Consider the following 16491-nt stretch of genomic DNA (forward strand, 5'->3'; position numbering starts at 1 on the left):
CATTAAGGAATTTCAGTGTGATGTTGCCCCTGTGTGAAACCCTTTCTGGAACCAAGATGCACATATCCATGTTACCCTGTTAGCAGCACTGTACCCACCATTTTGTAAACCTGAATTCTTCTTATTTGGACACTTGCTTTGCTTTTGCAAAACCATCTCCATGATTTTCATTCACTCCAATTTTCATTTTCCCAGCATTCATGTGATAGCAGTCAGTATTCTCTTCCAGGCGCTTCAGACACATATAGAAGGGCTCCTGCACAGACCTGCATGCATTCGATGCATGTGTTATGAAGACCTAGCTCACAGCAGGGTTAAGAACCAGCTCATCAGTCCAGGGATGGACACTTCCTCTCAGGATTGAATGTTGTTGTGACATTTAATGTTGGCATTTGTTGCTGCAGAAGGACTTTAACCTTGTGGCTTGTAGCTGGAAGCAGAGTTGTATTGTCTCTCTGTGTCAGTGGGTTGACAGACTATAATGAAAATCTGTTCAGTCCAATACAACAGTCCTGGAATCAGTCGTACTTTTGTGAAACTATAAAGTTCAGTTTTCGTTGATTTAGCCTCTGCAGTTTCTTATATTCAAGCACCCATGTTATGTTTATATTATAACCTGAACCACGATGTAAATATTATTTGCAGACTACTGCATTTAATTGCATTATTTTGTGCTCTTGACATTGTGTATCTCTTCTTATAGTGACAGACATATTGACAGTATCTATCGATGTTCCCTTTTGTTACTACCCCAGCCAAAGAGGTTATGTTTACCCTGTTCATCTGTTTGTTAGTTGGTGTGTTTGTTTGTTTGTTTATAAGCAAGATTATGGAAAAACAACTAAACGGGTTTCCACAAAACTTGACAGAAGGATGTGTTAGGGAAGAACAGGTTAAATTTTGGTGTTTCCTGGGTTCCCCCAGGGAATTGGCGGAGGTATGTGCTCTAAATATTTTTAACATGTCAACACAGAATACCAATATATCATAATTTTAATGGATGAATCTGGAAACTTTTCCTGGATCCCCTGGTAGCGTGCCATGGACCTCTGGGAGTCCACAGACCCCCATTTGAGAACCACTGCTATTAAGTTCAATTAATTCAAGCAGGTTGAGGTGTGCATGCCTCAGTCTAAAATGATCAAGCTTGTTTTACTGCAGAGTCTAAAATTCAACCATTAGGTGGCACTGTTTTTCCTGTCACGATCAGGGATAATTAAAGTGTTTGGTCTTCACATGAACAATATGTAAACAGAGTTTTATGGTCAGGGTTGTCCTGTGACTATCATCCTTTTCCATTGGACGTGTTGTGGCCGCTGAACACACAAAGCTACTGAGACAGGGATGTGCCTCACATTGGTCCATTTAAGTGAAAAAACATCTGAACTAATGCAAACTTGCGTCTTTCAATTCAACCCAAATGCATTTAATAAAATAAAATGCTCATAACTGAAACAGCTGGGTGTCACATACAGTTTAAAGCAGCTTCACTGTAATCAACACATTTCTGCTTCGTGTACAGTCATGTACGAGTCGTACGGAGAGTCCATTCAGTCACATCATTTGGCTTTAAGGCTTTTATCCACCATGATGGAGCAACCAGTGGAATCCCCCCTTAAACACTGTACAATCAGAGTAATGCTCCTGTGTCTATCATCTGTGTTAGTGTGACAGATCATTTTATTAACACGGTCGTATATTAGAAACATAATATATATGTACTAAAGTGAACTTGGGAAGAGTCACAGAAAAACCCCTCTTTAACTGAAATGAGTCTGCCCTGGATTTACACACATTCATATTTGTGCAGTCGGGCACTTTGCTGGATAATCCCGGCGCTGCAGTCCAACAAATCACATCAAATCCTCTCTGAGTATTTGTCATATTTGCTGCTCGCAGAGCGGCAGTCCCCGGCCCTGAGGCGTTCATCATTCTTCACCGGCGGATCTCACGATGAATTGTCATGTTTTCTCCAGTGACCTCTGCTGTGTTTCCATGACTCTCCAGCCAGTCATAGTGCGTCTGGCTTATCAAACAGTCAGGTGGTCCACTTGTATAAGCCAGCGTGTGTCTCTTCCCCACAGAGCACTTCGTGAAGAACTACCCTGCTGGACCAGGCATCGGTGACCTTTTCAGATCATCATCATCTAGGGAGGTATTCCTGTGGAAGTCTGCTAAAGTTCCTGCTCTGCAGTGCCTCGTCAACAGTGTGGATGAAGGAGTCAATCATCTGTTTCATGTCGGGGTTGAACGGGTCAAAGGAGGACTTCTGTGCCCCCGAACGCTTAAAATGGCCGTCCTGGTTGCTCTGGGCACAAAGCAGCCTCTCCTCAGTCATAGTGACATTTAGAAAGCTTGTGATGAGACGGAGCTGAGGGAGAAGATCTCTCTGCAGCTCCTCGTAATGCACCACCAGCAGGCGGTGTCCAAACTTCAGCCAGCTCAGTGCATGGGATGCCCACCAGGGGGCATAGCTGGAGACAAATTCTGGCCATTCTGCAGGTGAAAGTGAGCATAGTTGAGAATTATTCACATAACACATTCAACCAAGGATGATTTGATTTGTGGATATAATTGGCTACAGAACTATTAACTGTTGAACAGGGTAAAAGTATTCCTCTTATATGCAGTATGTATGACATTTATATAACAATAGAAAGGTATTTAAAATGCTGCATCTGTTTTTCACATTAGAGACATTTATTTGAGGTGCAGATATGATGTCAAGTCTGAAGGGATCAGTATAAAAGGGTCAATTCACTCAAACTATACTGCAACATAAATAATCAACATCATAATAACAGAACCCCCTCGAAAAAGAGATGGTACATCTCAAGGGGTTAAATCATTTTCTTTGGATAATCTACATAACACTGTCCACACTTTGCTTCTTTCTTTGCTGTGATTGTCTGCACACTTCAGCACCTGGGCACCACAGTGTTTTAATATGAACTACAAATTTGTTCCAAAAAACCCCGCTACTATATGTGTTACTGTGACACTGCTCCTATAGTACCAGGTTTTTTATATATACACACATATATAACTCTTTTTTCAGTGCCATGTACATCACACATACAGTCCCCTTCATCTTCGCTGTATATTTTGTTGGATGCAGAAATTTCAATTTACAAACAGTACACTGTAGGGGGGTGTGATACTGAAGCACTACTGGGTTTTCCTTACATGATGTAGTATTCCTCTGTTAAAGCTTCAGATCTTTGTATTTGAATGACTTATATGTACCGCATGTTACTGTTAGAAGTATAGAAGCTGTGATACAGCTCGGGCACTGCAGTCCTCCCTGTATATATGAGGACCAAACAGCTTTGTGATGAACTCACAGTCACATCACAGAATGCCCTGAGGTCTAATGTTGCTCTAACATCAGCAGCAGGACATTATGCAGCAATAAGCACAGAATCCTCCAGCAGAGCCATAAAGCACTCGGTTGTTATGTCTGTGTGGATTGGACTGTATTACCTTTACTTTTCCACTGTGTATCTGTAGCATGTCCTAAATGTCCGGCGCACTTGCGGTTGAATTCAGCCATGAGGGAGCGGTAAGGGTTTCGAATCAGCAGGATGGTCGAGTCGAACATTTCAATCTCTTTCTGACCACTCTCATGGGTCTTCACGCAGATGCTGCGGCCACTCTTCCAGTAATCTTTCTCTCCTTTGAAACCTGGTACCAACAAATAAGTGTCAGCTGAAGGGCAAAATTTCACTTCAACACTTATATAAAAAGAGTTGTGGTGACCAACTCCCCCCCCCCCCCATCACACACACACACACACACACACACACACACACACACACACACCTCTGTTGTATAGCGTGCCGTCGAAATAGAAGCTGCCAGTGTAGTAGCCGGTCACAAGCTCGATGAGGTGCCGTACCCAGGTGTTGCCTGCACCAGGAAAACTGGAAAGAGCCACGAGGGAGCTGGATCTCTGAGGCAGAAACATCCTCTCTTTGCACCTGGAGTCTGCAGCCACAGAGCTTTTGTTGTCAGTGTCAGTTATAGAGCAGCAGAGGGGCATAATAATTGTAAAGTGTGGATTCATTTTCAGGACAAAGTTAACATGGAACAAAGGAAATGTATCTTTTTTTTCTTTTATACAAGGACAATATTCACACACAGTTTCAGAGAATAGAATAGTCACGGTTGTTTTTACAGGACCTTTTACAGGAGGCAATACAGGCTGGAACTTTAACTGCTGTGTGTGATCCGTAAAAATTACTGACAAAGCAGAACGGGATGGGATTAAAACACAGGCACGCTCTGGTAATTATTACATTATCAATTCTCCCTGTAAAAGCAGTCACAATGAGGCTTTACATGATTGGAGTATTAAACATAACCGCGTGATGTGCAGATGATTGACACAGGCTTGCATCTGTGGAGCAAGTATCTCACCAAGCACAGGCGTGTGATACACCTGGTAGTGGTCGTGCTCGGTGGATGCTGTGGGTGTGGAGTTGCTGGTGGTGTTCAGAGCGGTGTTGAGACTGAACAGAGGAGACGTCCAAGTACAGAAACAGTGCGGTTTCTTGAACACAGCCAGCGGCAGCTCCTGCAAACAAAAAGCACAGAGAGGCTCAATGTTTTCATATGACTCATCGTATTTACTTTTCTCTCCAAATTCTTCTTTTCTACCCAAGGCCGATGTGTGAGCTCACTTCAACAGCAAATTCTTTGTTCTTCATTTTTTAATGTTCATTATTTTTGTCCCCTTTCCAGCTCCAGAAGGTCAGAATGCTCAATGTCAAAGCACAAGGACACACACTGCAGTAAAAATTTGAGAATTGTTAATGCATAATCACTCACACATGCAGACACACACGCAGACACACTCCACACAGTGAGAATTAATCAAATTGCGGTCGCCACCAGATGATGTGCAGTATTTCTACCAGCAGTTTCCGTTTTCGGAGGAGATGCAGCTGTATCCAGTCAGATCTCATCGCAGGATCCAGACTACTTCTAATCAGAGGCACATTAAACCTTAAATATTCAGCAAAATTCAAGGAGCTCTGTGCGCCCACATGTGATCTCCTGGGAGAGGAGAACCACTGCAGAGAGATACAGTGTGTGCAATAAATTGATCATCAGATCTGTAATTTCAGAGAACACCCTCAAACCTTATCAGTGCAGGTCTCTATGCAGGACTGTGTTGTCAGGTTGGGCTGAAGGGAGTAGACGGGGAAGGTGGCGACTGTGCTGTTCTTCAACTTGAAGCAGCCGCGGAAGTGAACATTTCTGACTGAAAAGAGAAAAATACATGAGCAAAGAGTAGCATGCTAGTGGCAGGATAACTATAAAATGAACCTTTAGCAGTCGTCTACATTGGCCAGATTTGGGAAGGATTTTTATTTACCTGCAGATGAGAGCAAGTAAACATCTTACTCAGCAATAAATGATCAGATTGTTAAATGACAAACCAAAAACTATAATCTGGTTTCAGGGTTAATTTAAATCAGCAACTATTCCAAAATTTATGCTGGCAATATATTCCTTTACATGACTGAATTTTGGTGTATACTACATTCAAAATTCAGCTCCAAACCCCCAGAGATGCAGAAGCAATCAATCATGAATATTAATACTGTATATGAAATTAATTCCTTCTATAATAGATTTGACCTTTTCAACAACAGAAAGGGGCTGTATAAAAAATGTCTTGCATTAGAAATCTTCATGGATGATCAGTGTCGTTGAATTTGCCAATTATCATAATGAAATAATGAAACTTAAATAATAATAAGTAATACAAATGGCTTATCATTTAACCAGTATACAACTAAAAATAATTTCACATAAAATATACAGTATCTTAAATCATAGTGCATCACGGTCAGTGTGAGAGTCTGTTGAGGAAATCTTCATCTTTGTCCAAAAAGAACTATCCCATCCTCTGACTCACACTGAAAATACTCCAGTCGCAGCCTCAGAGAATATTCTTCACTGAAATATGTTTCAACAAATGTCATAAATCAAGTTGAAGGCTGCGCTAAGCATGATTTCATGCAAAAATCCACCTGTTTATTCAGCCTAAATCATGAAGTGGAACAACAACAAAGCAGAGAGTCTCATTACTTAGTCGAACGACTCCACTTAAATTATTTTACATTATGAATGTTTTTGTCAAGAAAAAGAAGGATTTCTCTATTTCCCTCTCCCTCTCTCCAGGCCAAGGGTGTTGCTAAAAGGGGGTCCTCATCTTTACGTCATCACTTAAAAAAAAATAATTTACACTAACTACATTTTCATATTACATTTTCAAAGCCCTGTTAAATGGGCCATTGTACTGCTGACGCCAGCTCACCGGCGTTTTTTCTTTCCTACACTTTTCCAGATGCACGGCTGTCAGATATGACGACTGTCAGCAGTGATGGAAAGATTTGTTCCTGCAAACAGGTCGAAAAACTGCTGACGCATCTCACCCTCAGCACAGACTGAGGTAACCAAAGGAAGTCAAATTAGACTGTTTGGCTCATGGCTGCTGAAGGTCTTTGTCTTGACAAATAGCATAGTTGATTTTTATTAATTGTTTGGTTTAACTTCATGTTTTAACTGCAAAACTGCCATATTTTGGAATACTGCCATAGGGACATACAAACTTGCCAATTTCAGACATGATCTCCGGAGAAGGTGCATTTGCACAATTGGGTCGAGACTTTCTTCGCAGTTTACCTTTTACATATAAACAAAGCAATAGAAGATTCTCCGGAGCGTGAGGGGTGGAGCAGCATGCAGAGAGAGGACTCAACATATACATTTTGCTGTGGAGATCACGTGTTTTTGTTTACATCACATTGACACCGGAGTCGGCCCTTATCAACAAAAGCTCTCTTGACACCTTTGTCAATGTCTTTTATGGCAGGGCTTCTACATCCTCTGATATTTTTATATTTAACAGTTTTTTTCAGTTTTGCATTTGTCACGTTAGAAATGTCATCAATCCTCTTGAGGATCTCCAACTGTGTTCTCACATCAGCTCATTACATAAAAACAAAGACATGTTTAAATCAATAAAACAAGGTAAAACATTACATAAAAGGCAGCCCCTGCTCTAGTGAGTATTTCTTGCAGCAGGAAAGTATATATGTGTGATAATGTAGAAATAAACTACAATTCAACCTTTTAGATTGTTTAACATTCCTGTGTGAAAATTGCACAATCCTTACTGATATAATTTTACCCTTTTGATAATGTTTTTGAAGCACAAAAATGTTCTCGCTCGTCTGTGAAGTCAACCACACTGTAGCTTGTTCACAGAAGAGACAGCAAACAGTCCTCCTCCTTCCCCGAGGGAAGTTGACTCACATTTTCTGTGACCCGGCAGCTGCTCCTCCACCTTGTAAATGGAGAGTCGGCCGACACCGCCACAGGGAGAACCTCGCTCACCCCGACAGACCAGACTACAGTCCTCCTCAGGAGCCCGTAGGCTAGTGATCCGGTTCCCGCAGTGGCATTCAGCTCCGTACTCCAGACCTGCAAACTGGTACCCACTAATCACACACACACACACACACACACACAGATAGACACATTGTCATTGCCTTAGCCAAGGGCACTCCATAACCTCAAGCTCCTGGCCTTAGGCTAAAACATCCCACAGGACGTTAGTTAACATTTCAAACTTATCAATTAACTCAAACTTCCCAGCATCAAATGTGGATGGTCTGTCCCCTGTGATATTTGTCAGTGCTCCTCTTCGGCACTCGTCTGACCGTGTAATGCTTTTTTTCCGGCTGAACTGCGGCCACCTCTGATCTGTACTTTACATATCAAAGCTGTTGTGACTCATCCCTCTTCCCCTCTCTCTCGCTCTCTCTTCCCCTACCTCTTTGGAAAAAGACTGAGACCTCATCAAAATTGACCTTTTCATATATGTCCTTTGAAGCTTCCTCATAAATTGCCTTGACTTTTTACTTTTTTCTCATTGCGGTAATTGGCCCGCTCAGGTAACGAGCATGACTGCTTTCCATGTGAATGGGTGGGGGCGGGGGGGTCGGACAGGGGGAAATGCTCAGTGGGCTTGAGATGTGAGCACCAACACTCAGTCTGACTGCCTCCATCTGTCCTCTGCTCTTCTGCTTCACTGGGGCTACACTGCTTTCTTTGCTGCTGAGATATGAAAAGGAATAATTCAAGCAGGTCATTCAATGAGGATTTTTTTAAATGTCCACCATCCTCCCCATATTGTCTTGCAGGTTTGGAGAGTTGCTGCAAACTTAGCTCACACTGACCCAATCAGAGTTTATCGCACCGCAGCCACAGAGCAGCACATATCTAACCACTGATTTATTCAACAACTGCTGTAGTCGGCTCATTAAGCTTTCTGACACACACCCACCTCCCTCCTTCCTTCTTCTGCAACAGATCAGGCCTTCTGTCCTGGCCTGCTCCTCACTCTTCCCCTCTCTCTTTCCCCCCTCATCTTTTACTGTCATCCAGCCACCTGGCTCTCCGCTGAGTCCAAACACAGGAGGCATTCATGGAGGAGACTGAGATCCAAAGCATTTACTCAAACAGCAGGCCTTCTGTGGTCCCTTCACAGGGGCACGCCGCAAACGCATTACCTTTCCGAGCAGGTGTCCTGACACAGAGAACTGGTCATTTTGCGCAGGTCATAAAGCATGGTCCCTCCCAGGGCTCGATCACTGGCATTGTGCAGAAAGCAACCGATGTAGGTCCCTGCATGTGTCAAAAAGAAAAAAGGAAAAAAAAGAAGTTGGAAAAATTCCCTTTTTAGGCATCAGCAAATGCCCTCACAAAATGGAGGTGGTCGATGAAAAAGCATTTGCAAAGCAAAAAATACTAAACCATCTTTATTTTCAGCTTTGAAAATGTGAGGGATTGCTCCAGTTCTTTCATTTGACTGTAAATGTTTAATCAGTCTGGATCATTACAGATTAATTGATAATCCAAATTATCACAACCTAATAACATTAGACCAAATATAAAGATGCTTTTCAGACTCATTCTTTTAGCTAGATTCTGTGCATATTTTCATAAAGAATTTAATAATTTAGAATCATTGTTATTCTAAATATTCTAAATCTTAAATCAAGATCGCATGCATGTGCTTGACAATAATACAATTTGCTCTAAGAGCCGCATATGAATGCTCACACACTCCACTTAAACTACATTTGGACATAAACCAGCCTTCCTCTGCCTCCAGTCTGGCACTGGTACTGTCGTCTAACGGTGCCAGAGCAGCCTTTGCATCACCACTTACTCGCTGTAATTATACACACCAGCATGCATTGTGAGCCATAATTTATAACATGACCAAGCCTAATTTATCATTCAGTATAGATTTTTCTTATTCCCACATTACTGTGAACTTATTTGCTCGCCTTGGAATAAAAAATCATCTCCATGTAATGCATAATAGGCTCCGACAGACTATTGTGATGTGCTGACAAGATTAAGGCTCCATATAAAATGTCGCCTAAATTCAGTGTTTGATGTTACCCATGTCTTTGCCACACTGCCACATCAAAGCTAGATCAGCTGACACGTTAAAGTCTCTTTATAAATCCCTTTCTAAATATCTGTGTGGAGGAGAGCGTATGCATTTCTTTTGTGTGGTGGCTTCATTTACATCTCGCCCCTTGGGTCTGAGACTGGAATATTTTTAGGCTATATGCTGGATGTTTCTTCTTTAAAGTCACTCTTTCTGTGCATGGGATATATGCAGATAATTCACCAGTGCTGGTTGTTAGGTTTATTTCACAAACCCGGGTATGAATTTGTATTCATGGATGTTTTGAAGGTTTCAAGGACACTGAGGATTCAGTGTTTTCGTGTTTACTGAGAGAATAAAAATAGACTTGATGCCAACCGGTCAAAGAGAGGATTTAAAGAGTGTTAGAGGAGATACATGTCAGTAGGACTGGAGAGATGTGGCAGCAAGGCTCGGAGACAAGATGGAAGCAAGCAATGGTCTGTGAAATATCTGGCAGGCCAAGCACCACCATATCGAATTCATGATTCAATCAGTCTGCTTGTCTTCTGAACACCAGCAGCCTGAAAGCTCCAAGAGGCCAGGTCTGCCACATCTGAGGCAAGAAGCATCTCAAGAGAGATCACCTCGAGGCCCCGTACCCCCTCCACCGAGCAGGGCAGGTCATTGCTTTAATCAAAGTGAAGGAGAAGCCGTGGGCAGACGCTGCTGAGTGTTAATGGAGGGACGACCACACTTAGGTCTGACACTGTGTAGCTTTCTTAGACACTAAGACAGATGGCTGTGCCGGAGCAGATTCTTCCCATCAGGAGAGGATGGAGGAGGCTAATGACTGACAGAGTATGAGGACATGTGCTACTGCCACGGTCGAGACGTGCGGTCTGTTTGTTCATTAAAACGGGCTGAAGAAGGGTCACAGTCTCTCTGCGGGCTCTCTAATATCCTCACTATTGTGAGGGGAGTCATCAAAACCACAGCAGAGAGGGTCTCAACACATGGTTGGCTGCCTAATGCTGGGGTCGGACAGGGTGATGTCATAGAGGTTGTCTGATAGGAAATGTCTAAATGGTAAATGGTCTGTATTTGTATAGAGCTTTTCTAGTCTTGATGACCACTCAAAGCAATTTTTACATTATATTCTTTGCCATTCACTCACACATTCACACAGTGCATCTATGTGCAGCACTTTCTCTATGAGAACGGCACAGGACACTCCGGCATGCGGAAATGGACTGGGATCGAACCAACAACCTGTTTAGGGGAAGACCCGCTCTACCCCCTGAAACACAGCGGCCCCTAAATGCCCAATGACAGCAAATAACAACAATCGAATCACCAGCGCTTCCTGATTACTTCAAACTTAACAGGTGAATCAACACAAACTTAATCCAAAGTATTGGGACATTTCCACACAGTGAGTGTGACTTCCACTGTGCAACCACTGCAATATGTCTCACTTCTGATCCCTCTGCAAGTCTCTGGGCGTGTAATACATCGGATATGTACTTTACATATCAAGGAATTTGTGACTCACCCCTGCAAGGTACGAATATTCCAGCAGCAGACAAAACGTATTATACAAGTATTATACATCTCCCACTTTTATTATAAAGTGTTTGAATAGGTAGGCAGCATCCTGAATCTGAGAATATCTGAGACTGGAAAACACATGTGCAAACTATTGTTCCCAGCGGTGAAATATTATTACTGCTGTGTCACTGAATAAAGATCCAGGAAAGAAAATAAGAGAAATAAAGATTTGATAGGAAACCATAGACCTAAAATATTGTATTACAAACACGGAGAGGGGAGGAGACTTATTAGAAGTGCAGGAGTTCAATCTGTCATATTGTGCAGTTAGGTGTAAAGTTGGCATCAGTCAATACATTTTCAGTGACTGCAATACAAAGATAGGTTTAAGCTACTTGCTGTAGATTATCCAACACTCAGGAGTTTTTATTTTACACTGTAGAATATAGGACATTTTACATTTTTAAAGTGTTGATATAACATATGTATCTGCTTCAAACATCTGGTATATGTTGGAGTTAAATCAGAGACTTTGGCTGTGAGATTTGGATAACAACATTGTGTCGGATTAATGAGAGCTGTTCAGTGTCTGCAACATCACGATAGTCCCGATTTACCACCTTATCCTTTCTACTCGACTCACTTTGTAAAGAAACATTTCCCTCCCTTTTATTATGCTGAGTAAGAAGTAGGTCTTAATCCGACAGACTGAAATGGGATGTGACATTGGTGCAACATTGAAACTACGGCTGCAGCTTAAGATGGTTTTATTTAATTCATTCCATAAAATTCGCCTGTCAAATTAGTCTTTTACTCATTTAGTCAATTGCTTGTCACCAAAATAAGATGAAAGTCTTCAGATTACGTCTTTGATTTGACCTGTTGTCAAAAACAAAAGGTCATTGAATTTACAATTACAGAAGCAAATAAGAGAAACCATGTGAAATGATTAAGTGTCTTTCATCAATAAATGACTTAAAAGATTAGTTTGACTTTCTGGGAAATGCAATTTGTCTGTTACTAGAGACGGTTGATATGACTCTCATATCACTATATCCTCATATCTTAAATATACCTCCAGCCAGCAGACTGTTAGCTTAGCTTGGATGAAAAACTAGAACCAAAGGTTTTTTGTTCGTTTGACTTCTTGAGGTCTTCTGCGGTTGCCTGGCAACCTCATAGTGACGATGAGGCTCCCTCTCGTGGCTTGAATAAAACAAACAAGATATTTTAATAGGTGAGCTTTAGATGTGGATTTTTAGGCTAGCAGCTCCAACCTGTTTTATGCCTTATACTAAGCTAAGCTAGCTGACTGCTTGCTGAAGCTTGATATTCACTGGACAGATGTGACAGGGGATCATCCAACCCACAGCAAGAAATCATTTCTTTTAAGCTATAATCGATTATCAGATTAGTTCATTTTCTATCAAACGATCAGCTAAACGAATGTTAATGTGTTATATCATACATTGTGGTCCAGTGTTTTTTCTCTGACAGCTACAGTTCCTCCTCCAGGACATGTGACACAACAGACCTGGCTAATTCAATTCTGTGTCCAGGGTAATACTTTTCAACAGGAGCCTTTGCCAGAAGGCTGTTACTGAAACTGATCTCATTCCTGCCTCCCAACATTTTTCATCTTTATTACCCTGCTTAGTGACTGAGTGGTTATGTAGTGTCTGTTTAAAAAAAGGATTAAGAGCTCTTATAGGATGCTTTTCAAGAATGAGCTGGAGGAACAAATGTTCCACTGAAAGTAATTCCACTATATTTATCTTTTCAACAAAATGGCAATGGCACTGACAGGCACCGTTAAACAATAAAGTACATCTCTAGAGATATCTTTCTGTATAATGGTGAAGGCTCTTTGACGGAGCGTACAAGGAAGGAATAGTATGATTTTTATCTTCATAATCACTAATTTATTTTCTAGAAACTTCTTTAGTGTTTGCCTGCCCCCTCCCCCTGTGGTGTCGAGAGGATCAGTGAGCTCTCTCACACATCTACAAGATCTGAGGCACCCACACGTAAAATGTCATATAAATGTATAATGAAGCTCCTCTAAATGTTCTAAGGTCATGCTCATCTGTTCGTAAATGTAGAATGTCTGATGTGAGTGCGCCGTGGAAGCAGAGAGTGCGTTACCTCGCCCCAGGGCCGTCTGAGCTAAAAAAGTAAATCACAGAATAGAAAATAAACTTGTATATTTGCTTCTTCATATATTATTCACTAGGAAAACCACAGTCTCAGTCAACACATCTTCGCCAGGATATTTCTGTCCCACATATCCTCCTCCACTGCTTCACTTCAGATGGCAAAGGTAGTGTTAGAGCTGAGATCTTTTTCATTGACTCCGCAGTGATATCTGCTCCTGTTTAACGGCAGGAGAGGTGCACAACCTTGGCTACACATACACAGAGGCAGTTAATTATTGGCAAAACCACATTAGCTTTCGGGAGGAGACCACACAACCACAAGCCTCTCAGGTAACATATCTGAGGGGCAGACATTGTGGAGGTTCATGAGTTGTGGAAAAGCAGAATAAGTAGCTGATCAGAATTTTACGGCCTCAAGAAAATGAATTTGGGCTTTATTTATTTTTGTGCAGTTTGTGGGGAGCAATAGTAATTTTGTATTCACATAATTCTAGTCAGCTAGTTGAACATACTGCAGTAGCCATAGTAAACTATCACTGCCAAACTGTTAACACCTTACTTGTGCAGTAATTAATGTAATTAGGGCATGCAGTGCTCAGTAGTCACATGTGAATATTAACACTGGTGGCTTGGCTTTGCTTGCCTGCTGGCTAGCTGGCTATAAGGGAAGCTATAGAAGCTACACCTCTGATTTAATTTAGACCTGGACTGAATATAAGACAATGTTAAATCAGTGTGGAGACAAATCCAACTCCTAACACTGATTGTTAAGATTAATATTTTATATATAATATATACAATTTATATTTTTTATTTAATATATACCCTCTCAGAACAGTGAAAGTTGTATCGTTATTTACCCTTGTGCCTGCTGCTCCTGTGCAGAGGGACTCTCTGCTCTGGACTCTCTGGCAGCAGACTGTGAAACCAGCGGCGATGCAAGTGTTGGACCCCAAGGCTGCGGGAAGCGGGCCAGTGTCGCCCTGCCTTGGCTCCCCCTCCAGAGACAGACTGAACGGCGGCCCATCTGGAGCGGGCCCTCACGGCCAGGCCCGCTGTCCTGAGGGCGGTGGGAGGCGCTGCTAGGGACAGCATGGGCGGCAGGATGGCAAGGTTTGGCTGGGCGACTCTGATGCTGGAGCGCTGCAGGAGCAGGATGCTGCCGGCCATCAGATAGGCGATGCCGAGGCAGAGCAGCAGCATCTGAGCCCGCTTCAACAGGCAGTGCAGCTTGTAGAGAGGTGCCACCATTCCCACGCCGTTTGACTGTCTCTCACCTCAGCAGAAGGCCAGTTCATGGATTAGGAGCAAGAAGATGGATGTGTAGCCTACTTAGAACTTCATGATTTTGAGAAAGTCCGACAGCATCTGGCAGTGGTATAGACGGTGTGTCTTGATCCTTCATTGCCACAATGACCAATAGCAGCACAGGAACAGTGAATGTGTTACGACAGAGAGGGATGTCATATCCAGGCTCTGGTCACTGACTCCAGGATGATCCGTGAGGAAAAGCTGAAGCACAAAATCAGAGAAAGACACAAGGAGCTGGAGTTAAAGCACACGTGTATTTTTCTTTATGGTAGCACAATCAAAGGGATTGCATGTACTCAATATGTCTGGTATGGTGGATGAACGGCTTATGTTGACATATGGGGTTGTGTTTCTGTCTTGCAGCAATGGATCCCTTGGTGTCTGCTGCTTCGCTGCTTTCATTGGTGCCATTTGTTTTCTAATTCAAAACCCTGCCTGAAGTTGTGCTCTGCTATGTTTCGTCAGTGTGCTGAGACTGTGCTCTCCTATCACAGTAATCCATTTTATTAGAATAAAGAAATGACATTCACCTCTACTAAAAAGGACTTTTAAAAAGCGGTTTCTCTTCCAGTGCAGAGATTTCATTTAGGCCTAATTCCGTCAGATTATATTTAATTTAACGCTGTATCTCCCAGCTTCACATTTTAAATCTCAGTTATCACTGCAATGACATGATGAGATAAAAAATTGTCTGGAGAGAGCATTAGGGCCGCTTATGAGATGGGGATTATCAGAGCAGACTCATCTGTGGAGAGATGGATAAGTGGTGGATGAAAAACATGCAAAGATTTGTGAATAATCAGGGTGTGAAGCATCCTGGTGATGTCAGGGCGATATGCTGATGGTTTGACTAAAGATTTGGGCAATGAGGTGCAGCCCTGACCTGCAGATGTCTGTCTGTGTCCGTGTCTTTCTGACACGACGGTCTCATGCAAGCCCCCTACTCATTAATACAGCTGGTTGTATTTACAGCCAACACAAGTTCCCAAGTAACACCAGCTAGTCTGTCTGTACACCCCTCAATAGATGCCCCCCTTTTTCACATCCAGTGATATCTACTAATGTCTCGGTGGCCGTCACACACCGTCATGCCCGTCAGCTCTACACTTTCAGGCCTGTCTTGTTAACACCCCCCCCACCCTCAGATAAACAAATCAAATAAAAAGTAGGGGTGCGGTGGTGTTCCCGAGGATTGAAGCAACAGTTTGCAGAATGAACAGCCTCTGATCAAGTCCGAGTGGCCAAGTTATGCTCAACTCCGGATCTTTACGCACGAAATAACTGTGTCCCTGAAATATCCAGCACGCCGCCTGATTTGGCTCGGTGGGAAGAAGGGGAGGTCGAAGCATTAATGAATAAACAGCGAGAGTAAACACGCGTCACCTATTTAAGGAGTCGAGGTCTTCCATCTTAAAAACCCCTTCTCACTGTGCCTCCACCATTTACAGTAGAGAGGCGGTGCGGGGCTTACCTTCAGCCGCGGTGCGCGTCCGACGGCATCCCGGTGTCGAGCCACCGCATCTCAGTCTGTGGCCGCTGTGGTCGCCGTTTTCCCCGATTATTGTCCGGCAAACGTCCCCCCGGCTCTCCAGCATTTCCCAGAGCTGGTGTTATATAAGCTCTCTCTCTCTCTGTCTCTGTCTCTCTCCCTCCCTCTCTCTCTCAGCCAGTGCCGTCACTCTGAAAGGCTGGCACGGCGATATAAAGCCCAGGCGCTGTGTGTGTGTGTGTGTGAGCGTGTGTGTGTGTGTGTTGACGAGAGTGTGGAGGAGGAGGAGGGGTCGTCAGTCTCATTTGCATTGGTGATCTAAACGCGTCACAGCTCCTCCGCTGTGCGAACGGGAGAATGGTGTCCACCAGTCCACAGCTTTGCAGTGCACACATACACGGGGGGGGGGGCTCATTATAAACTGTGGCTTCACCACACACTAGGTGCAATGTAACACGTCTTCCGAACAGCAGATATACCAAACCTCCCAGCAGTCGTGTGAGGCTGTTTGGCAAAGAAAGTGA

At 43.0% G+C, this 16491-nt stretch overlaps 1 protein-coding gene across 1 annotated transcript; it reads right to left on the reverse strand.

Annotated features, from left to right (window-relative positions):
• Positions 1-1404: 1404 nt before the first annotated feature.
• Positions 1405-16278, reverse strand: wscd1b (WSC domain containing 1b). Its single transcript, XM_034607475.1, has 9 exons — positions 15950-16278; positions 14028-14679; positions 8589-8703; positions 7330-7514; positions 5145-5266; positions 4420-4576; positions 3823-3987; positions 3484-3684; positions 1405-2496 (listed from the first exon to the last, which is right to left on the reverse strand). The coding sequence occupies exons 2-9, from the start codon at positions 14416-14418 to the stop codon at positions 2144-2146; spliced, it is 1689 nt and encodes a 562-aa protein (XP_034463366.1). The 5' UTR covers positions 14419-14679; positions 15950-16278; the 3' UTR covers positions 1405-2143.
• Between the last annotated feature and the right edge of the window lie 213 nt (positions 16279-16491).

This window comes from Hippoglossus hippoglossus, chromosome 14, assembly GCF_009819705.1.
Source record: "Hippoglossus hippoglossus isolate fHipHip1 chromosome 14, fHipHip1.pri, whole genome shotgun sequence".
Lineage (NCBI taxonomy): Eukaryota > Metazoa > Chordata > Actinopteri > Pleuronectiformes > Pleuronectidae > Hippoglossus > Hippoglossus hippoglossus.